This window comes from Petromyzon marinus, chromosome 24 (genome assembly GCF_048934315.1).
Source record: "Petromyzon marinus isolate PM22_M1 ecotype Great Lakes invasive population chromosome 24, UKy_Petmar_22M1.pri1.0, whole genome shotgun sequence".
NCBI classification, from domain to species: domain Eukaryota; kingdom Metazoa; phylum Chordata; class Hyperoartia; order Petromyzontiformes; family Petromyzontidae; genus Petromyzon; species Petromyzon marinus.
In genome coordinates this window covers 12494901-12518116 of record NC_133690.1, presented here as the reverse complement: position 1 = coordinate 12518116, position 23216 = coordinate 12494901, and the positions used below count along the sequence as shown (strand labels likewise).

Here is a 23216-nt window from a genome sequence, read left to right as displayed (position 1 = left end):
GAAAGATGGCGACAGCTCCGCAGCTGCTGGCTGCAGTCCCGTGCCCCTCCCACTGTTTATCTACTATTACCACACCTCGTACCTTACCCACGTCTTTCTTCACTATCCCCTGCTCTTCTTGTTACATTCATCTTTCACTACATCTTCTTTCTTATTATTTATTTAGTTTTATTCTTTTCCTCATTATTACTTTGGTGGCACCCGGGTTTTGGGCGGTGGCAGAACCCTGCCTCCAACCCCGCCTGCCTCCGCGCGCACTGCACATGCCCCGCAGAGTGCTGCAAAAAGCTGATAAATGCCGGCTGCGGTGTTACACAGCCCGGCTGACCTGCCGCCTTGCGCAGCTGAGGGGCTGTGCGGGTGAACGGGGCCGGCTGCTCCCACGCACGAGGCTGGAGGACGATGGCAGCACTGTTTTCTGCCAGCGACGTCCTCACAAGGCACCTCTTCCGCCTCTATCAGTGAGTGGGAGCTTGGCGTGCCTCAGCATCGCCAGCAAGTGGGAGCTCGACGTGTTCCATTCACTGCTCAACACCACCAGCAATTGGGGTGTGACGCAGATTGTCCACCGCTCAACACGAGAGAGTGGGTTTGCCTGCTGCCCAGCACTTACCAGCGAATGGGAGCTCGGTGAGGTTTGTCCACCCTGCTGCATCACCTGCAAGCTGGGGCACAGCGCGTGGTCAGCTACTCCATGGGACCTCGTGTTCTTCTGGCCGCTCCATCGTACGTGCCGCGTGCGTGGTCGTGTCCGCACGCGTACGTGCTCAAGTGTTTACGTAGGTGTGTACGCACACCCTAGGTAGTGGTGGCCAAGACGCGGCGTGTGTCTTGGCCACCACTACCTGGACTTGCTTCTCCGGGCAGCACAGCCGCCGATCGGAGTCTACCCGAATCCTGGCCCCCCCAACACCACCACCCGTACAGCATGGGCTGATATAATAGGGCTTCGACATGCACCATTTCTTCATCACCTGCACCTGGAATCCGCGCTCCTGAGGACGCTCTCTGGCTTCGGACTTCTTCGCGGTCAACGTCAGAGACTTCATTGGCACCGTGGTTGCAGAGGCGGTAGGGGCTGCTGGTCACAGGTCAACCTTCAACCAGCTATTTCCTCTGATCTCTTGACGCAGCACCTCTTCGGATCTTCACATCCACCTTTACCCATCCGCCTCGGCCTACTCAACTCACGCTCCATTACCGACAAATCAGCCTGCATTCACGATAGCAGCTCGGACCACCACATCGACCTTTTGCTTATTACCGAGACCTGGTGCAGGCCAGACTCCCCCACCAGCCATCTCTTTGGAAGTTGCGCCCCTGGGATACAAGGTTCTTCACAAACCTCGCGCAACTAACCAGCGGGGTGGTGGCTTAGCTTTTGTCTATAATGCTGACTTTTGAAGAGCTCTTATCTACCGATGGCTCCCGCCACCTTTGATTTCCAGTCCGTATCCCTCACTACTAACACCGAGTGCTTTTCTCTCAGTTCCATCCATCGCCCTCCAGATGGCAGCATCACTACCTTCTTAAACGAGCTTTCCGAATTTCTTTACCTCATTCCTAACCCATCTCACAGACTCGTGCTTACTGGAGACTTTAACTGCTCCGTCAATACTCCAGCCTCCATTGATAGCCACCTCGAGTCAACCTTGGCCTGCCATAACCTGGTCATCACCAACTCAGGCCCCACCAGAGATTCCTAAACTTTTGAGAGTATGCTCGACCTGATTCTGGAACCTGACCTGGATCGTCGCATCTCTCCACTGCGAGTTTTCCAAACTGGTTACTCCGACCACCACCTCATCCTATTTTCCCTCCAAATTCCAAAGCCAATCAACATCAAAACCTCGATTTAAAGCTTTCGTGACTGCAGGGATTCAACTTCTTGGTTCTTTCGGTAAAGTCACGTAGAAGGGAAATAAAATAATAAAAATGAAACATAATAAAATAAAATTCTCACGACGTTTCGGCCACAACACAAGTGGCCTTCTTCAGGTGAAGAAACAGGTCTGTCCAGAAGACAGAGCTTGAATGAACACTGTCAAGCAAGGACCCCGTCTTTTAAGCTGTGTGGGCAGAGTTAACATATGAATCAGCATGTTACCAGCCCCACCTCTGGAGCGGAGGAGGGGGGCTGGGAACACAGAAAAATAAGAGAAACAGCCAAGGTGCGCTGCTGTGTCCTGTGTTGCATTATGACTATGCTATAAACTGGACTACTATACAATACAATATTATACCTTCCAATCTAAACTACATGGTATAACATCACATCCGTATACAAATTCCACCTTTGAATTATACAATGCGTTACTTTACACTACCCTATACTTTAGACTATAAAATATTAGACTTGTAACATTACATTGTCTTAGTCTATGAACCCAACTATATACCACACTTCTGTATATTCACTATGCAATTACGATGCTATATATTGCCTTATGAATTATGTTAAACATTACAATGTTATACTATTTATTATTATACCACATGTTATAAACCATACCATTAACCGTGGTGTGAGAGGTATTAAGAGGCAATGCCTCTCTGCAAGCCATCCAGCTACCATGAGAGATTCGTTCATGAGGCCATCCACATATACAAACACAGAGACAATTTCAACCGAGAAGATGGATTCTGACTTAGTAACCATTGGAAAGATGTTATAAACCATTTCGGTTCTTAATTGATTGTATTTTACGGTGACCTTCAGACCGCAGTCCATTCGCTGGCATTGCCTCTTAATACCTCTCACACCACGGTTAATTGTATCGTTTATAACATGTCCGCACATCACCTCCTCCCCAAACGACTGCTCCTTCCAGTCAGCTTATCGTCAAAACCACTCCACAGAAACAGCACTCACCAGAGTCCTCGATGACATTTTAATGATTATTGACTCTGGCTCCATCCTTGCTCTTGTAAGTCTGGACATTTAGATTAGTCTGGACATTTCATCAGCTTTTGACACTGTCAACCACTTGCTCCTTACTTTCCTCCTGAAATCCGACTTCGGTATATGTGGCTCAGCATTCAAGTGGATACTGTCGTACCTTCCTGATCGGCAATCCTCAGGATGGGCTCGTCCATGTCTGCTGAAACAAAAGCGTTATGTGGCGTCCACCAGGGCTCCGTCCCAGTCCCTTGCTGTCTACACTTTCCCACTCGGCCGCCTCATCGCAAGCTTCGGTATCAAGCACCACTCATATGCGGACGACACTATCCTTTTCACCGCTATCAATTCTCCCAATGCGTCTGGATTTGAGCGGCTCTCGGAATGCATCACTGCCCTGCAACAGTGGTTCTCCGCACACAACCTTGCCCTTAATCCGTCAAAGTCAGTGGCCATCATATTAGGTACCAACTCATCTGCGCTCCCAACACACATACACATCTTTGGTCACAGCATCAGGTTCACCGATCACTTCAGCTACCTCGGTGTCATCCTAGATTCAACATTATCCTTCGACCGCCAAACCAATCATATCATCAGTTTATGTAACTTTCACCTGAAGGCTCTCAGACACCTACGTCCTCTCATCGCCACTGAAACTGCCAACACATTGGCATGTTGCATAGTTGGATCTCGCCTCGACTATCGCAACTCCGTCGTAGTCCGGTCCTCCTCTGGCAACCTCAAAAAACTTCAAAGACTACAAAACGACCTGGCACGCGTCGTCATTGGCCGCACTCATCCCCGTCTCGACTCGCTTGCCTCTCTCTCCGTGCTCTCCACTGGCTACCCATTGCCAGCAGGGCCACATACAAGATCGCCTGCCTCTGCCACCATTCCTTCACATCTGCCTACCTCTCTTCATTATTGACGACTTACAGCACACGGCAGATGCCTTCGCAGCGCGACTCACGACCTCCTCTCGATACCGAGATCCAGGATGGTCACGTCTATGCGCCGCTTCTCGGTGGCTGCCCCAACAGTCCGGAGCACCATCATCCCTCTGCACATTCGTAGCATCACCTCAATCCTCTCATTCAAGAGACACTTTAAAAACTCACCTCCACAACCACGCCTCTGAGTTATGGCCGTTACATTTGCAAATTTGCGCGCGTTATAAATTGCATTATTATTATTATGCACATTCCTTTCGTCATTCAACTGCTGTCTGAGGGTCTCCTGACGCTGTGCGGATAGTGGGTGTTATTTGACCATACTTCACGGTGGTGGTCAGTGTGGGTTAGTAAAGGGAGGGAGCATAGACACGGGAGCATTGAAGTACAATACAGCATGGATTTTTCTGCCATAATGTATCCCTAGAGCAATCTACGACATGCACTGTCATTTTTGTTTGGTTGATGAAATGTGTGTAATTTTATGATAAGTCAATAATTAGCAAAGCCCAATGCTCATTAGAGTGCACTTTCAAATGTTGCAATTGTCATCACCTTCATAATTGCAATCATTATTTTCACTATGGGACTGCACGTCACAGTTCTGTACTTGCTATTTCTAGATATGGTCAGTTGGCGTGTGAGAAAAAAGTGTCGTGAATAAACTGAAAAGAGGATTTAGGCAGGCTGGATAGTGCATGGAATGTTCATATGGTTTTGGACAAGGTTCTGCTTTAACATCTTATGAGCGAATCAGAGCCTCTCACAGCTTGGTGACCCACTAACGCCCTACCGAGACATCTGTTTATATCTACACACGAGGACAAATGTGTGGTCTTGTGGTCTTCCATTGGCAGTACCCATAATAAAAGGATGCTTTGTGCATGAGACCTCGGTGTTGTCCACGGTCTCCTTTTCAGTTCAGTCATAATTTTAGCTCAACCACACTTGCATACGGATGCAGCCAGGTAGCTCTTGCGTTAAAACACTAACCTGGGGCACTGCCAAGGTTAAAACACTAACCTGGGGCACTGCCAAGGCTTTCATCCAGAGAGTGACATGCCATTCAACCATAGTCTTACGTTGTAAATTGATATGTTAGCTTGTTTATCAAAGATTGTGTGCAAAATGTGGCATCAGCTTTGTGGTTTCTGGAAAAAAAAAACAATTTAGGGTTGACTACCATGAGATGGAAATCTGTGTATCAGGGCGTCTAGAAGAGTACAATTTTGCAATCCTGGTGTGTGGGTAAGAAGTCACCGGTGACGTCATCGCCTTTGCCGAAACGGCTGTCATAGTTCACGCTGATCGTTTATGATCAAGTTTTGGTTGAACCTACGTGGCTGGTTTTTGGATTGGGTAATTCTCGAACAGTAATTGAACTTGATACTAAAAAAATTATTTGCAATGGATCATCTTCGTGGCCCTATTCTACAGAGACGCGTGGAGCGAATGCATTCGTTGGAAAGTGATAACAAAAAAGTTAGGCATAGGTTTTCGAGCTCTTGCATAACGCATTTCAAATGATTGTATCCGGTTTGTTGGAGTTTGTTTCCAACTTGTAATCGCTATTATATATATAGTGGGAGGTGTGTGGCTGCTTTTCGCTAATTATTTCCTTTCAAGATCTGACATGCAAACCTGAAAAACCTCAGCTGACTCATTTGGTTTTTAGGTGTGGAGGTCTCCTTGGCCGTATGCCAGACACCCCCTTGCCAAGGATTTGTCCAATGTATTGCTGGCGTGGTAAATATAGTTCATAATACATTTGATGTCGATTGTAAACTGGACAAGCATTGAATTACTTGCACTGGTGTGACCTGTTGTGCACAGTATTGAAAAGCCATTCCTGCTCATTTATGTAATTGAGATTGCCATCAGTTTATTGAACCGTCCTTGAGTTAATTCAAGTGAGTGCCCTCTATTACCGAAGCGACATCAACATCTCAATGAGCATTGCTTCTAATTAAAGATGCTCATCGATTAACATCACTTTTCAGGAAATAGAGTGTCGGTAAATGGATAGTGGGAAACGTGTGTGTGTGTGCACGTTGTGCTGGCCACCTCGTGTGACGTGCTGGCCTTCATAGGTGCTCGCTTAACAGCACTTGCCCCAATAGTGTGTTAAGGCTATACGGGTGGGTTCTTTTTTCTTTGTTGCATGAAGGCATAGACGAGAGTAGAGCAAGTGGAGTTGAAGGGCAAGGAGTCTTTTTTTTTGCATTCCCAGTACTGTACTTCGTATGTCGAATTATGCCCCTTTATTGTGGTGAAGCAATTACGGTACACTGCGTTACGAACCTGGCAACGAGGCGTTGGATTAATGACCATGGCGGCTTAACGCCAGTGGCGAGTTTTTGTCTGAACCAGTCCTGTGCTCCCATGCTTCATTCACCTGCACTATGCAGCAGTGCGAGTTGTGTGGTTAAAACAAAAATCACTCACTGCCTACACTGTGAGGAGACCAGCATGTGTGGGTATTGTAACTTAAAGGTAGGTCGCGTATACCTTTTTGAAAGCCAAAAAGCATTTTGGCGTCCTCTGGTCTAACACCGTTTGAGACGAGGCTCCAAAGAAAGCTGTCTCTGGTGTGGACCAATCAGTTTCAAAGATAATGCATCATATTATCAGAGTATGTTTTTTGTTTGCATTCTGACCACAAGTATTGTGGTTAATGCAGACATGATTCCTTGTAAAAGGTTTCAGTTTGGTGTTTTAACATCTTAACACCTGCTTTCTTGCCAGAAAAAAGGGGAAAACCTACTCTCACATTTAGTTATTGTAATTGCTGAGCACATAAATATGGGATTTCTTTGTCAGCCTGACCTTAGCTCAGTTGATTCATTTTTTGTTTTTCAAATGTTGTTTTCTGTCCATTATAAGTTTTTGTCTTTTGAATGGAGTTGTTGAATGACAAGGTAAAGTAATCCTCTTATCCTCTCTTTTTCCATAGATAACCAGATAGCAGCAGCTATGAGTGTGGATAATAGGATTTGCTTCAGAACCTTTATTTATCCTGGAGGAATCCGATGAGCTAAAAAGCTCTTTCACAGATGTCCAGTCAGGGGCTGGTCAGCAAGTTACAACAACAACAACAACCAACTAACAGCGTCCCCAAATCCATGTTAGATCTGTGGTCGGCAACCAAAATGACAAATAGAGCCATTTTCTTCGATTTCGTTAAAAAACTAAGTATTTCGAGCCGCAATGCATGTGAACACATGATGGTCCTTAATGAATAACGTCAAAGCCATGTATTAAGTCATCCCTATTTTAAGAACAGCACATGCACAATGATTTTTAATGCCACGTTGAAAATAATTTTTGGCCTTTTAAATGTTCAGCGTTTATCGAATATAATTAGGAGGGTTTACATTTCTTACTTTGCAACTATAGTGTTGGGAGCTTTGAAGCAGTTCTTAAAGAGCCGCACGCATCTCCGGAAGGAGTTTGAGTGTAATGCCTTTTTTTTGTCTCGCTTGCGGTCTTCAGTTACGGGACGCTCGCTCATTCACCTTTCGCTCGCTATTACAGGTGCGGACACAATGCCCGGAACAAGATCCGGGTGTACATCTACCCACTGGTGCGCTACGTGGACGAGCGGGATGCCACCGTGGCGCACGTGATCTCGCGCGAGTTCAACGACATGCTCGCCGCCGTGTCGGAGAGCGAGTTCTACACGGACGAGCCCAACCGCGCCTGCCTGCTGCTGCCGTCGCTCGACTTCCTCAGCCAGGACCGCCTCAAGGTCAAGGAGATGGCGCAGGTGCTGGCCCAGCTGCCCGGGTGAGTTGAACCTTCTTTTCCTCCCCACTCTACATCCTCGCCATGCTGGAGCAGCTCGGCACAGCTCAGGTGTTCTTTTTGTATCTCCCCCCCCCCCACCCTCCCACTGCAGAACTAGAGCCGTGCTGCTGATAGTACACTCGATGAATGAGTCGACACACGTAGATCATGCGGTAACGCAGTGTTAGAGTTGTATGAACTTGCGTAACACGCTATGAACACGGCATAAGCCCCACCTCTGGCCCTGCTTGTACGGGCCTGCGGAACGCGGTTTGATTTCTGGCGTGCCTCGGCAAATAGACGGTGGAAAAACTGAATCTGGCCGTGAGGGCTCTGCACTGACTTGGCCATTGGAATAGGCGGGTTTAGGTTGAACAGCGAGTAGGGACCAGTCAGTGTGCTCGATGCGAGGCTGGTTTAGTGCAGAGCCAGTGGTTCCATTCCCCACACACGCGTGGTAAATGATACAGGGAATCATTAGAATTGTGCTCACTGCTCTTAGGCGGATGCTCTTAATGATGCGGTATGATATGTAAACGTAGCGCCGTGGAATAGTTCAACCTGAACCCATTGCCTTGTTGAACATTACCTCCAATTAAATTATGTAATGCTAGCAATGCTTGGAGGGCTCAGAGGTCAGGGCACTGAGGTTCCACCGCTGAGATTCTTGGTTTAAACCAAGGCGGCCACCTGCAATTAAAAAGTGGAGAGAGTTGACGGTTTCAGCCTAATTGCCAATGACTGCTTCGCATGGCTCATGACTAATGAGAGAGGGTTCCGGATGGGTCCTTCACCTCGTGGACATGATGCCGATACGACGGTAATGATGACATGGGCTTGAGTTCGCTTCAGTAATTACGCGACCCAATTGTGTACAGTGCACAACGCGGTCCTCGCTTTTACGACACAATTCAATCCTGGGAACCCCATCTTAAATTGGGGGACCCTATTTTCCCATTCACAGTACAAACGGTATAAACATTCCTTGCCGATGTGGTTTTATTTTTTCAGCCATATTTAACAGGGTTTAATAGGTAAAAAAAAATCCGCGCAAAAACACTTTAGAATAGCGAAAGCTCCACGCCCAAGTCACATTGTAAACCAGGCTGACCGTTGAAATGTGTCATGTCAGAAGATGCGATGTAAATCTAATTTCTGTGTCGTAAATGTATGCATGGTGGCATTATATAAGTGTTGTAAATGTGGAACGTCGTGAATCTGACTTTCGAAAGCCAGGCCGCCTGTATATGAATCACAATAATCGATTCTCTGCTCCCACATGCAGTGTGAGATTCAAATGCATATTCCTAGTACCTACTCATTGTCTATGCCTAACGCCTGTGAACGTTATTATAAACCTCAACAGGCTCTCGTGGTTAAATCAAATAAATTATCAAAATGAACCTTACGGCTCTCTCATAATGTCCGTGATGCAGTTATTTTAAGTCTGTTGATGGTCGGCGATAACAGCAATCGACTCATCTCGACGAGCTGTACACGATGCACCGCCGCTACCGTGCGTACGCGAGCGTTCAGGGTTTCAGCGTAATCGTCCTCGCTGCGTTTCGGCATCACGGAGTGGCACTGATTTCGGATTGATTGGTACCCCAGTCGCGGAGTTAAGTACACCCCTGGAAAACACGTGTCCCAGAAATACAATATTTAATTGCCTCTGCCATTTTGTATTAATTGGTACCCCGGGGTACCTCCATGAGAATAAAATAAGTAATGATCCGGAATTTTATCAGGAAAGATCACTCGTTTCGTATTCAGGCGAGATATACAAATATAATACTAGGCCAATTTCTTGTAATTTTATTTAGATGTTTTTTTTTCTCTCCCCCTGGCTTAATAAAATCATTTGGGGTTTGTTCTGAAACGTGTGAATATTTCAATGGAATTCACAGTGAAACCAATCACTTTATAAAGTGCACATCTACTGCCCCCTACTGTTGTGAGCCTCTCATGAAAAATGTGTGTGCTTCCGCACCCCGTGCTGGAATTTTAATAAAATGTCGCATATTCAGGGTTATGAACCAGTTTAACCCACGATTCTTCTCTTTCTTTCCTTTTTGAGTTGTTTACCTTTCGTAATCTTCGCCAATTGTATCTCGAGTGTGCTATGGACATCACGCCATGAGACCAAGCACCCGTATGGATCTCCCGCCGAGCAGTGCAACCCTTCGCGTTAACAAATGGCCCATGGAAGTAGATACTTGCAGAGCTACCTCTTGAGATCCCTTCAAGACAACTCTGACCCACACAGCAGAGGGCAGCACTCTCCGCGCCGGCAATGTTCTTTAAAAAACAAACGGTGATCCCAGTGGTCGGCGTGGTGGTTCTGGTGCTCTTGAATGGCAGTCCCAGCAGTCTTGAGTGATAGTTACAGCAGCCTGCGTTATAGTTTTGGTGGTCAACTCCAATACCAGCCAACCGCTTCGACCAGATATGCCGCTGAAACTTATTACACAGGAATCCATACCCGCGCATTAGAATGACTGTTGCCGATTTTGTATTCCATGAATGGAAATGTGATTCCCAGGATAATAATCATGATAATCCTCCAGCTCTAATACCTAATCAGGAATATACTGTATTTTTAAAAATGGTCAAAATAAAGTACCCATTTTTTTCACAGACTTGGCTGTATATGTTATTGCCCTGCCTGGTTGCTCTTTTTGTTAATTTGCGTTTTCTTTTTTCAGATGGAATCGAGGGACAAATCATTTGCTGTTCAACATGCTGCCAGGCAGTGTTCCAGAGTACAACACAGCCTTGGATGTTCCCAGAGACAGGTAATGAACTATAAATGTGCTGCTGCTGCTGCTTTGTTCAGAGACTCCAGCTGTACTGACAAGTCAGCGTGGCTACGATCATGGTCCAGCAATGTTCACATCAATGAGCACAATTCTTACCCTGCCTTTCTGAGGGCAGCGCTTTGGGCTGTTTTAATTTACAAACAGCCGTGGACGAAACTCATCCCCCTCCGATTAGCACGGATGGCTACGTTGCGGTGCGAAATAAGTTATACATACATACGACTAATACCCATAATTGCACCACATCGCCATTGATTATTTAAAATTGCTAGATCTTGTAGGCCTTGTAAAGTCGACTCCTGATCTCCAAGGTTTGCTCTTACAGGCTTCCTATCATCTGGCTTTAGGTCTACCTCTTGGTCACCAACTTCTGGGTGGCACTGAAATGCCTGTGTGTAACCTGCCCTCCTCCATCCAACACATTGTGTCCCACTCATAGCAAATTCTTTTTTTCTCAGCTATGTGATGGCAGTGAAGATTCATATTTTGTTTTAATGTCATTTCCACGTCACATCTATGCTCGCCGATTTCACCAAATCACACTGATCATCGTGGTGAAGTATGGTCAAGGAACTGCCCATGACCCTCATCCAGCAGTGGATTGACAAAAGGGCTTTACATCATTTAGTGTAAACATATACACCTGACCTCAAAAGGGTCTGCTCTGGCAGTATACTGCCATCTGAATGTAGGTATTTTCCTTGGTCACCAATGTAATGGAACAAAGTAATGAATCTAATAATTGTCCTTGCTGCGAGTGCTTTATTTGTTGGCAAGCTGGTGTCTTAGCCGTACTTTATTCAGCAGGGGGCAGTCATGCTCCTAGGTTTGCTAAGCTATAGTACATAATTCCTGTTCATCGTAAATCAGTGGGCCACAGTTATTTCCAACAAATATAGAACCATTAGGCCGAGGTCACACTTGAATTAGAACTCATTGACTTTACCTTTAACATGCCCTTCACAAATTCAGTGACTTTTCATAAACACCGTGCAATATTACGGCAGATTTTTGTTTACGGCCAATTTTTTGCACAAAATTTCTTTGTCTCATTTACCAACAGTGGAGGCGGGCGGGCGGGCTTATTGCCAAAGCGATTGTGTTTGGGCCGTTTTTCGCCAATATAGGATTCTGGAACCTGATATGTGTTTGGTATTTGGATGAGTGAGTTACATGCAGCACAATGTTTACACGTGGCCACACACTGAAAGAAACGTGGCACTTAATAACGTGGTTGCTGGCGTAGTTATAAGGTTTATTTTAACTGTTGAAGTGTTCACATCTGTGACAGTTTCTGGATGTTGTTGAATTTATACAAACCTACACGGACGTGCTTTGCCGAACACGTGCTATGTTGTGTGGTAGGCAATGTGCTCTACAGGTGTTTGAAGGAGAATCACGTGACAGGCCTCCAATGATGCAAGTGCACTCACTACTGGAGTGACAGATTTCATTGGTATAGTATTGTGTATGTACACGTCCTGCCATTTGAGAATCCACCGCTGGCTGAGGACCCCTCCTGGACACTGTCCGGGTCATGGGGGGATATTTGGCAGTGTTTCACTATGCCGGACAGCGCGGGATGGAAGAATAGATCGAGGTGCATGGAAATACAGTACAGTGATGGAATTGCAGCACTGCCCTCTGCTGCCCACCATGTATCCCCGCTGCTCATATTCTAACTCTGTATCTATAGTAATGATACACTACTAAGAGTAAACATATTACTCTTCCCAAATCTTATCCGAAACGTAACCTTAGATGATTGGCTACTTTGTTTTCATTTTGAGATAATGATTTATCCAGAAAAAGACTCACCGAGTCTCAAGATTATTTTTTCAGGAGGGTCCTGCATTGGGATGTTTGACCAATACCATTTAATAGGTGTGTAGCATGCGATAACTAACTCGGGTACCTGGAGACAATCCTCACACATGAGGGGATGACACTGCATTGCAATATCCTGCCTACACCTCGCAGCCCCATCCAATAACTAACCAGGCTCAACCCTCTTAGAGCTTCCAAGATCTCACAAGATCAATGCATTAATGGTGATTTGGTCTTTGGCAGAGATGGAGAAGCATGAAGAAACGCATGCTTAAAGATTTACATTGAGTGACAGAAAGAGGAACGTGCGTATTAAAGGACATATGAAGGTTATAGCCATTTTTATTTTTAGAAAAGTAAGGGAGCTTGGGCTGGATGCCCCACTTAAAGGGATGTTGGCTGGTGGTCAAGACAAATGTTAGAATTGCAGTCAAAGGAGTGAACAGGCCCGAGAGTACGTTTATTGTGGAGATTGAGCAAGGAAATCAGTTCACGCATTGGTGCTAAATAGGTTGCTACTATGCAGGACTGTGAGATATGACGGTGGCTTAGGGGAGGCCTTCATCCACCAGTGGAATTATCATGGCTGCTGATGAAGATGATGGATGGCCTTAAGCAGATTATACAAGACTACATGAAGTGGACTGTGCAGTAGGACATAAGCATACATGTATATATATTTTTTGTTCTTTTGGTTTCACTGAAAGTTATTGCAAATAAATGTATCGCTGTCACAGCAAATATAGCGCACGTGCGGCCAAAGGGAGAAAGAGGGGGAAAAAAAAACTCCGTTCACATGTGGGGCGTGGGTGGAAGGTGCCGTGTGTTATGGCGCCATGTGTAGGTGGTGAAGTCGGGCGATTACCCCCCGCCGTGGAATGATAAGTGTTTTTAACACAGAAACGAGTGCTGTGAACGTGGCCACGACTTCGGCTATGTTAGTCGCGTGCGTTTAGTTTTGCTTGCTCTACCACCTCCGCGATTAGGTTTGCGGCAAGGCAGGCTATGATGTAGGGCCAATGTACGTGTGCCACACTTGCCAACTCAACTGATTTAAGTGGTAGATTGCAGGTTTAAAACCCTTATTTTCACGTGCCAAATTTCAAAGCTATTCTTTTTTTTCCTTTACCCAGAAAAGCCTCACAGAATGGTCAAAACAATTTTGCAGGAGGATCCTGCCAAGTTTTTACGTTCAGGGGCTCTAATTACTAAGTATATTCCAATTTCGTAGTTTTTTGGCATATTTCTTTTTCAAATTTGGCTCATTTGGACCATGATGCCAGCACACAATGGCCTACTCTTGCGAATGACGTCATGGGATCTTAAACTCCACTTTAAAGCAGACGACACATGTTTGTACGATTACCGCACGGTATTAATCCGGGTAGCTACTGGAGTCGAACTGTGAACCTCTAGTAATCGGTGACCTCCCCACCGCTAGGTCAGGCCATATCACCGCCGAATCGGAATCTTTATTTATCCTGGAGGAATCCGATGAGCTATGAAGCTCTTCTTCAAATAAATATATTGCCTTGGAAAATCAGTATGTGGTAAGATGGTTTAAAATCAGCAGCCTGCCGATTCAATTGCTAGCGATGGCAAGCGTGCCATACGTGTAACTTTTGTATCTATTCGCTGCTGAATAAAGGGCCCTCATGCCGTGCCGGCACGCGGGGTCATCTGACCATACTTCACCGCGCTGATCAATGTGGATTTGGTGAATGCGACGAGGACAGACGGGGAAGCATAGAAGTGCAGCGCATCAATGGATTTTGCTGCACTACCCTCCACTGCTCACCTTGTAACCCACGGCCCTGTGACAAGCTGCATTTGCACGAAGTTCACGCATACAAAGCACTCTCCGGGGTTTGTTGAGCTTCCGAGAGTTGGCAGGCACATTCTCGGTGAAGGCATGTGCCACCCATTGCGCGTTAAATAGCTCACAGGACACCTCGCAGGTGACATTTGTAGAAATGAATTCTAATGCTATTTGTCTTTATTTTCAGGGCATTGCTTTAGACTTTAAGTTGCACGTGTTTTTTTCCCCCACAGTGTAAGTACATGGAGCTACACAATGTACTGTAATGTGTGTTTTTCTCAGCATTTTGGTTTCTTTATTTTGGATCTTGTACCAATTTATTTTTCTTTCTCACAAATTTGTGTCGTCTTTTTATGTTTGTGTATTTCTCCTTCGGATTTTTTTTCTTCCAGTTCTCTCTTGAAAAGAGGGGGGGGATGTGTTGTTCTTTCGATGGATGGTTGATGATTAGGCATCTGACAATGCATTGATGCGTTGATTCGCGGATTAAAATCGGTTATTTCACTCACGATATATGCTTTAATCTTGTCTGGGAGAATCGATCAAATATGATTTATGTCATCTGTAAATGATATGTGTTAATTTAAGGCTAATGGAATGAGTGAAAATGTACAAATGATTTTTTGAGTTGTACGCCTTTTGGCGTCTTCTGGTCCAACACCAATGGAGACTAGGCTCTAAGAAAAGCCGTCTCGGGTGTGGACCAATCAAATTCAAGGACAGTGCATATTATTATCAGAGTTGTCTCTTTTGTTTGCATTTTGACTGCTTGTGTTGTGGTTATTGCAAACATGATGCCTTGAATAAAGGTGTCAGTTTTTGTGCCAGTTAAAAGGGTAAAACCTATTACTATGTACAAATGAGACAATAAAGAATGACAAAATCAAGAAAGTATCACCGACAGAAAGATAATTACTTAGTTGATTTGTAAGTAACAATCCATTCAATCACTGAGTGAGTGGTTAGTTTACTTTCCTAATGATGAAGTTGATAATGATGATGCTTGTGATGGTGATGATTATTAACAAAACACATTTTGTTAGGGCTGTGGCTAAAACAGATGATGGTAATCATGTAAAATGTGGTTATTGTTGATTTCGATGGTAAAGCTCATTAAACGCATTCGTTCTGCATAGGACGTGGCCAAAGCAACTCTTAATATTGCTGTTAAATTCGATGAACGTCTTGCGACACCAACACAAGTTGTCGCATACATATTTGTCCTCGGTGCGTTATGTTTGTTTCGTTCAGGGCTATACTGGCTGGCGGTGGTTTCTCGACATGGACATACAGGCACGGCTACGATGTCAGCATTCCCGTATTCAGTGCTTTCTCCACGGAGGTGAACCTTCCCGTCAAACCCCCGGGGTAAGTGCGGATCATCGATTGCCAGATTTTTCTTTGCTTCTCCGCATGCCGAGCGGATGAAAGGCTTTTTTGCCGGTTAAATATTTCATTCCCGTACTCTTTCGTGGCAGGCGTCAACATTTAACGCGCGAGGCAGGTGGGGTGAAGCGATGCACTGGAGCAGGTTTGTAGATGGTGCCGAGTTGTGAAGTTTCCGTGAAGTCACAAAACCTGCTATTTGTTCAAATGGGGGAAAAAAAACGTACTTTGGGCAAGCTGTGTGTGTGTGTGTCCCTGTCGCTGCTTGATAATTTCTCAGTATACTTTTTGATCCGTTGGGCAATTCATGCCATAACAATGTGCTATTTTGTATTTTACAGTAACAAGCAGCTGTTTACATTTGGCCCTCCCTATTCTGAGATTTCTGTTTTCAGGGAATGGGAAAGCATTATTTTCGAGTGCCCTTAAGGTGGCCAGAAAAGCCGCAATGCTTCCCAGAGCCTTGTTAATGAATCATCACACGCCACTTTGAAGTTGGAATGGAATGATGTCATGCCTTGACAATTTATAGCCCACGTTGAGACAGCTTGTGATGTGATATACCTGCACTTATTTTTCCCGTCCTGGATTTTTCAAAGAAACAGTACGTATAAAGGATGACTGATTTTGGTTCATTCCTTTTTGGATGTAGTTTTCTAAATATAAAGTGAGATGGATTTTCACAACGTTGCCAACATTCCCATCGTCTAATCGCTTGCGAATGGGGGAAATGGGCAATCATACAATCGGATTTGTAATCATCAGCAATAGAGGTGTAACGATCGATTCCGCAATTAAAATAAATTCATAGGCTCTCGGTAAATTTCATTGTGTAACAATAAGTTACGTTTGATTCATGTATCTTTTATGTGATGGGTTCTTTTGACACCTGCGGACGCTACTGGCTACTGTATTCACAGTGATAAAAACAATTAATTTTAGCTAAAATCGAATTGCGAACCTGAATTGTGAAAGCTCATCGATGAGCACGGGGGATGTATCATTGGCCTGTGCTCATTTAACATAACCCGATGCTATTTTTCTAATGTCAAGTGTGTAAGCAATTTCGATTTAAAGCTTTCGTGACTGCAATGATTCATCTTCTTTGGTTCTTTTCGGTAAAGTCCGCTTGTGTTGTGGCCGAAACGTTGTGAGAATATTATTGTGTTATTTTATTTTATCAATTTATTATTTTATTCTCATTCTACGTGACTTTACCGAAAGAACCAAAGAAGATGTGTAAGCAATATTTACCGGAAGCCTTGAAGCAAATTCCACTAATTGTGTTCTCATTGTATTGCGAACATTAGTAACCTTTTCCCATTCCGAGACGACTGCATGTTGCAGGGTGGGTGGGTGTTCCGTTCACCGCTAAACCTCGGGAATGGGCACGCTGTTCAGCTTGAATTTTATTTAAAGAGGAATAGCCCCATTGTTTTTAAGGACATTGTATTCACCGCAGAGAACTGTGGCGACGCGACCACACTCTTTGATAGCTGGCGCCAAACTGGGCCACACGCCCTCCAGCGTTGCCCTTGTGGGAGCCTCGGGTCCGATAAAGTTGTTTTAATTTATCTTCCGGTCCGTTCCGAAGCCCAGAAATTGCTTACTCATTCCACTGCTGGCATAAGATCCCTCCACTAGATGGAGCTCAAAAGAGCCCCTCCAGAGGCTATTTGGTCTTCTCTTTCACACTGGCCAGACGTTTTGGAATAGTGAGGAGCACCGCTTTATCCCACCGCACATGACCTCATGATGTACTCTTTGGTGTACCCATTTTTCCTGCTGGGTGGACAGAGGTGGAGGGATTAAAACAAAAACTTTCCCATTGTTTCCTCTGCCACTCCGGGAGATCGGAGCAGCAACCTCTGGATTGCAAGTCTAGCGTGGTAATCATTAGGCCGCGACAGCATCCTCGCTGCCGTAATTGTAATTTGAGCAAACTTGAGTTCTGGACAAACAAAAAAAAAACACCCCCCTTTTTGTGCCTGCGGGTCACTGCGCGACGGAGGGGGGCAGATAGGGAGGACAGAGCGTGGCAGGGGCAGCGGCGCGCGCTGGCGGCGGTCCACTCACTCACGTGCGCACGCACGCGCACGCACACACGGGCAATAATCGTTTCCATGCGGCACTCACCGCGGCTTGGCGCCCTGCCCAGCAGCTGCGAGCCAGAGGGCAGTAACGCCACGAAGCCTTGCAGGGGAGTGAAGAGATTTGGAGGAAGATTGCTGATAGTAAACCGCAGCGTTCCTATGGCTTGGAGGCAGCCCTTTACATTTTGTTTGCGCGGCACCAGACATATTGGTTGTTTTATTGTTTGGGGGTACGTCTGAGCTTGGCTTTTAATTTAATTTAAAAATGCGCCACGTGCCCCTGCTTTGATGCAGCCTGGTTGGTGGGATCCTTGTTGCGAGCGCTTTAGTATTTAGGCGTGCGCGTCTTTTCGGCGATGTAATTTGTGAAGTGGGGTAGAACCGGGCATAGCAGTTAGCGCTGTGAACCCACTGACCTGAGTTTGATTCCGGGCTGCAGCTGTAACATGTGTGGTGAGTGTTGTTCAAACCGGAGCGAGTCCATCCCCCTTGACCCATCTGCATTTACCAGCACGGTGAAGTGTGGTTGGTCAAACACCGACATGGCGTGGAGGTACCATTATTCAGCAGTATATTGACAATGGGCTGTACATTTAATAATAATAATAATACAAAATGTAAACCTAATATTAATGGTTGGACATTTTGGAACAATTTGAGCATAATGCTTTCTTCCTTAATGTTGATCAAATCTGAGTGCAGCGTGTAACTTAATCTTTATATAGGCTGTCCAAAAATGTCGTGAGATCAAAGAGCATGCCAGAAAGGTTACTTTCATTACGTTATTGATGACTTCGCCTGTGGTTGTCGTATCGCCTAGTATGGTGAGAGCACAGGTACGCGTGATGTGAAATGTGCCATATATGCCCCAGTGAAATGGTGCTCAGTGCAAACGATCCCAACGTAACCATGGATACTCAGGCCTCCCATGGAAATTGTACGCTTGCGTATGGCAATATGTTCAGGAGCTGAATGCCAATGTCGAGGTCTGCCCGCCACGAGGGCACTTCCGCAGCGTGTTTGTGTGGTTTTTCTATTCCTCCGTTGAAGGAGCTCACTATAGTTCACAGTGGGTTACGATATGGTCCATAGTTTGGGTTGCGTGGCCACAATCACTGTGGCCTGTCTCCCATGGAAATTAAAATAATGAATCTCAATGTGTGCTGTCGTAGTCAAAGGACATTGAATTGATTTCATGTCATGGCTAAAAAACATTGGCAAAGCAAAGTTTATATTACCCCTGTAAGTTAGTTTTAGAATTTATTCATGCTTAGCAAATTTGCTTTCCTTGGGAACAAATATGTTATTTTAGATGGTTAAATTAAATAAATGCAGTGCGTTATACAAGAAACACATTTTTTTACAACACATAAAGCAGAGCCCCTTATGATCATAAGCTAGAACAAACGAATGCTGAACACATCGGCGAAGGCTCTCGTATCCAAAGCAAAGCGGAACCTATAAATCTGATTCTCGGTGTGTGTCTGCAGATGTTATGAGTTCAGTATGACTTCAGTAGCACTGTTAGGAAAGCCTTTGTGTTTGTAAGCATGGCGAAAAAAAAGCATTCGTCACCCGGTGTGCCTTCGGCAGAATGACCCAGAAAGTTGTCCAGCACAAGAGCCTTGCCTTGTGGAATGCCTTGACAGTGGTTCGGTAGGAGTAATGGCATAGAGTTCTGATGGATTAACAAGAAAGGAAAACGCCTATAATGGTTTTCCTTGTTAGGACAAGCATTATGCTAAGGAAATGTAGATTTGTTGTACTCGTGTATGTATGTATGTGTATTTAGTAAATGTTTTTTTATGCCTGAATGCGATATATACAAAACCATGCCTGCATTCATGCTCCCCTTAACTGCCTTTGTTATACTATGTGTTGGTGGTTTTGGAATATATCATCCTGGAATGTGATTTCCAGTGTTATTGCCTGCCAGCACAGCTGAAAGCAATATCAAATGACTGCAGTTTTGGTATCTGTTTTACAGGCCGAATTTTAAGAGAGCCATAAAGTCTGATGAATGTAACATTAAATGAACGGATTTTTGTTTATCTTCATACAAAACAATCACCATCTTTTTAACAAGGCTACTCGTTTAAATGATCGCCAGAAACGTGCAACGTATGATAAGTGCTCTTAAAGTATTTTACTGTATTATGCAGGGTGTTTTAAAAAGATGGACCCAATTTCAAAGCAGTATATTTCACGATGGCAACATGTTACAATTACACGAAAAGTTACAAACGGTTTAATGAGTTATCAAGTTTTACTAACCATATTATAAATGCTCTATATGCCTTCCACCTGCTGTACGGACAACATCGAGACGATAGTTGAATTCGTCCCAAACACCTTTTTTGTCACGTTTTCCTCTGAGGTGCGTGGTCGCCCTGTGCTCTTCCCCTTACATCAACAGCAGCCCGTTTCCTCAAATTGTCGGTACCAACGACGAATGCTCTTTGACATTGGCGGATCAATGCCAAAACGCCGTTGAAACGCACGCTGCACCGCAAATTACGGATTCAGTCTTGCTGAACTGCAGAGCGCAAAACGCCCCTTGTGTTGCGGGGTCACCATCTGGGAATGACTGAGGCTAGGGGCTGTTTGTGTGCTGGGAGAGGCATCTAGCGGGTAATCATTTGAAACTCTGTGGCCCGCCCTTTCAAGTGGTAAGAGTTTAATTCATGGGCGGTTAGTGTTTGCAGAGATATAGCGATTTCAAATCGGGTCCATCTTTTTTGAACTCCCCGTATAATCATAATTGAACCGCACACTTTCAATGTTGGCATCATATATCTTATACTGTCATGTGTTTTTAAACAAAACAATGGAGTGATCTTCACTAGCGCAGAACAAGAAGCTCTCAACACGATCGCATCCGAGATGGTGGCGAACACCTGGGACACTCTGAAACCCTAAATTTGCTTTTTGCATTTCCAACGGCGTCGTGGGACACGTGAAGATTTATTGTGCATCTGTGTCCTTTTTATTGAACAAATTATTCGGTGATGCTGCGTTGGCAGCGGGTTGCACAAGCACAAATAACACGAAGCGTGTTGTCACCCAAAGCTGCCCTAAAAAGGAACATTGTAGAATAGGTGATGTTTCAGGTCGTGGCCTTTCCGCACCACACGTCTTACACGTGTCAAAACAAAGCATTAGACATCGCACTCCTACCTGCCGTGTACACGTCATCCAAACCCTGCTCTCTCGTCTGGCACGCAGTAACGAAGCCAGTGAATGTAAGAGGTCCTTTATGCACGGGTGTCTCTCTCTCATTGGATCGTGCGTTTGTTTACCTCGCACGTTTGATTTCTCAGTAAAATTGGGACGCAAGCTCAAACTAATTTACAAAATTACCCCACTCCCACCATATATTCCTCTCCCCCTCTTATAGGATTGAGGAATGTAAACAGTTTCAAGTTTCTTTTATCCATTTAACCCTTACATTTCTCGAGGGCTATTCTAATCCCAATTAAATTAGAATTGGGCTCAAGAAATGCAGCACTGAGCGAGTTATGCATTGACCTCAGCATTTCTACCCACAATACATTGCAGCAGCAACATTTTGCTACGTAAATTTTCATTATAATTATTTCGTAATACATCTTTGATTATTAAAAGGGCCTGTGTTGCTACTCAGTATGTGACTTGATATGCCAAGTAAATAAAAAAATAAAAACCTGTAAATCGAGAGACATTTTTCCGAGTTGAGTGTTTTTTTTGTCAGACCCCCCCATTGTATGGCTTGATGACGACATCAGAAATTGGTGCCAAAAGAGGCTCACGCCTTGCGCAATATTGGCACAGGACAGAGGAAAGAGGAAACAAATGAAGAAGTGTGCCCTGGATACTTACAGGCTATCTGCCCATGGATCGTGATGATGATCGTTTAAAGTGCAGTTTCCAACTCGTATCCGCTTTATCACTCTGGCAAGCTTTATTTACGTGTTCTGATGAATGGCCATTGCCAAGAAAAATGGCTGTTATGTATTTTGTATTTTCAGAGCAACACTCAGTGTTGTTGGCGAATGTGTTGTGTTGTTTGCTTTATGGACATTGTCAAACTGCCCTCTGCTTATAATTCGTGAATAAGGGATGATTCATGTACAGACACGCTGTATTATATGTTTCAGAAACTTGGACGCTGACAGAGAAAAGGTGAACACAAAACCTGAAACGTGTGCAAATAATCACGAGAGGCATGCACTTGGAATTCCACGGAGACACAGAGAGAGAGAGCAACACTTGGGTTGTGAAAGATACGAACGTTATACACCTTTTAGATATTTTTATTATAAAAAAACAATTGGGATTGGGCAGGACAGGTCAACAGAAGGGACAATGGCTGATGCTCGAGACTAACCACAGTGGCAGGAATGTGCCCGAGAGTGTGTTTGTGGCAGAGATGGAGTGATGAAATCAGCTCATGTGCGGGCACAATATGGATCGTTACATCGTGGGACCGGGAGGGATTGTTACAGCTTGGGAAGGCCTTGGTCTAAAAGTGGATTAATCCATGGACGATGGTGATGATATATTTAAATGTTACCCATGGTGTGCAAGATCTGGTATATCTTGTGTTGTAATTTCAGTGGCACCTTGGCGAGAAAATGGTTGCATTTGATTTGTCTCTTTCGCTTAGATGGTGCAAGTGCACGACAGTTGTATGTGTCACTGACGTAAAACGGTGTGAAGTGAACATTTTTGTTTGCCATGGTGTCATATTTTGTTTGCGAAAATAACCGAGAAGTCTAATAATCTTCGCCGATATGAAGCAGATTTCAACTCCTGCATATGTAAGAATGTGATTAAACAAAAACATGATTTCACATGAAGGTACTTATGCATGGCACAGTAACTAAAGAGTTGATTGAGCTGTTGACTTAACAGTGTCAAGGGAGAGATGACATTTTTTTAAACTTAGTGTGGCAGTAAAGAGAGGCTGGAATGGCATTCTGGAATTAAGTTCAATTACAAAAGACACTCACTACTTATGTAGCCAAGTCTGCCAAATGACGCGCGCAATACATTGTAATCAACTCTGAAAGTGTACACATTTCCGTATGTGTTGAAAACATTAAAATTAGGTTTTCCAGCCAGGTGTGGGAGGGTTTGCACATCTGTGAGAGAGCCAGGGTCTTGGCATCAGGAACCCACAAGCAAATAAAACGGCCTTGGCCACTGCGTTGCGGAGATTAAGGGATTGTGTCCCCACTCACGGACGCGTTGCGGTAGGTCCGCGTCAGCGCTCTATAAATAAAGACAATCCTCAGCTCTGCCGTGTCTTAATGTCGCACGGAGTTCAATATTTATCCTACAAATGATGGAGAGACAGAAGCTGCTGTGCAGCAGCCCGGACAGCACACGTAAAACGTGCATTTGTTGTGCACAATAAACTGTGCCCTGAACCCTCAAGCAGGGGGGTACGGCTGATAGCAATCCGGCGTCGGTGCACGGCGGTGGGACGCACTTACCGCCACGCGACAGCACACGATAGCGATCACTGCAATTGATTAAACTCAGACACTCCCAACTGTGGTCTTCACTGATCATGCTAGGGGCCAACTCCTAAGCCTGTCGCGTCTGCTCAACTTTAAGTCTCATCTGCTTCCCCTGAGCTGGACTTATTGG

General features: G+C 44.9%; 1 protein-coding gene and 1 long non-coding RNA gene across 2 annotated transcripts in view; both read left to right on the top strand.

The window, feature by feature from the left end:
* The window catches only part of EXT2 (exostosin glycosyltransferase 2), a 75859-nt gene that overhangs the window by 4421 nt on the left and 48222 nt on the right, over positions 1-23216 (top strand). Inside the window, exons 3-5 of the mRNA XM_076069413.1 lie at positions 7387-7638; positions 10344-10433; positions 15355-15471. Coding sequence (XP_075925528.1) covers positions 7387-7638; positions 10344-10433; positions 15355-15471 — 459 coding nt within the window. The remainder of the gene's footprint in view (positions 1-7386; positions 7639-10343; positions 10434-15354; positions 15472-23216) is intronic.
* Positions 15478-21280, top strand: LOC142928913 (uncharacterized). Its single transcript, XR_012945215.1, has 2 exons — positions 15478-16541; positions 16725-21280. It is a non-coding gene; the product is annotated as an uncharacterized LOC142928913 (long non-coding RNA).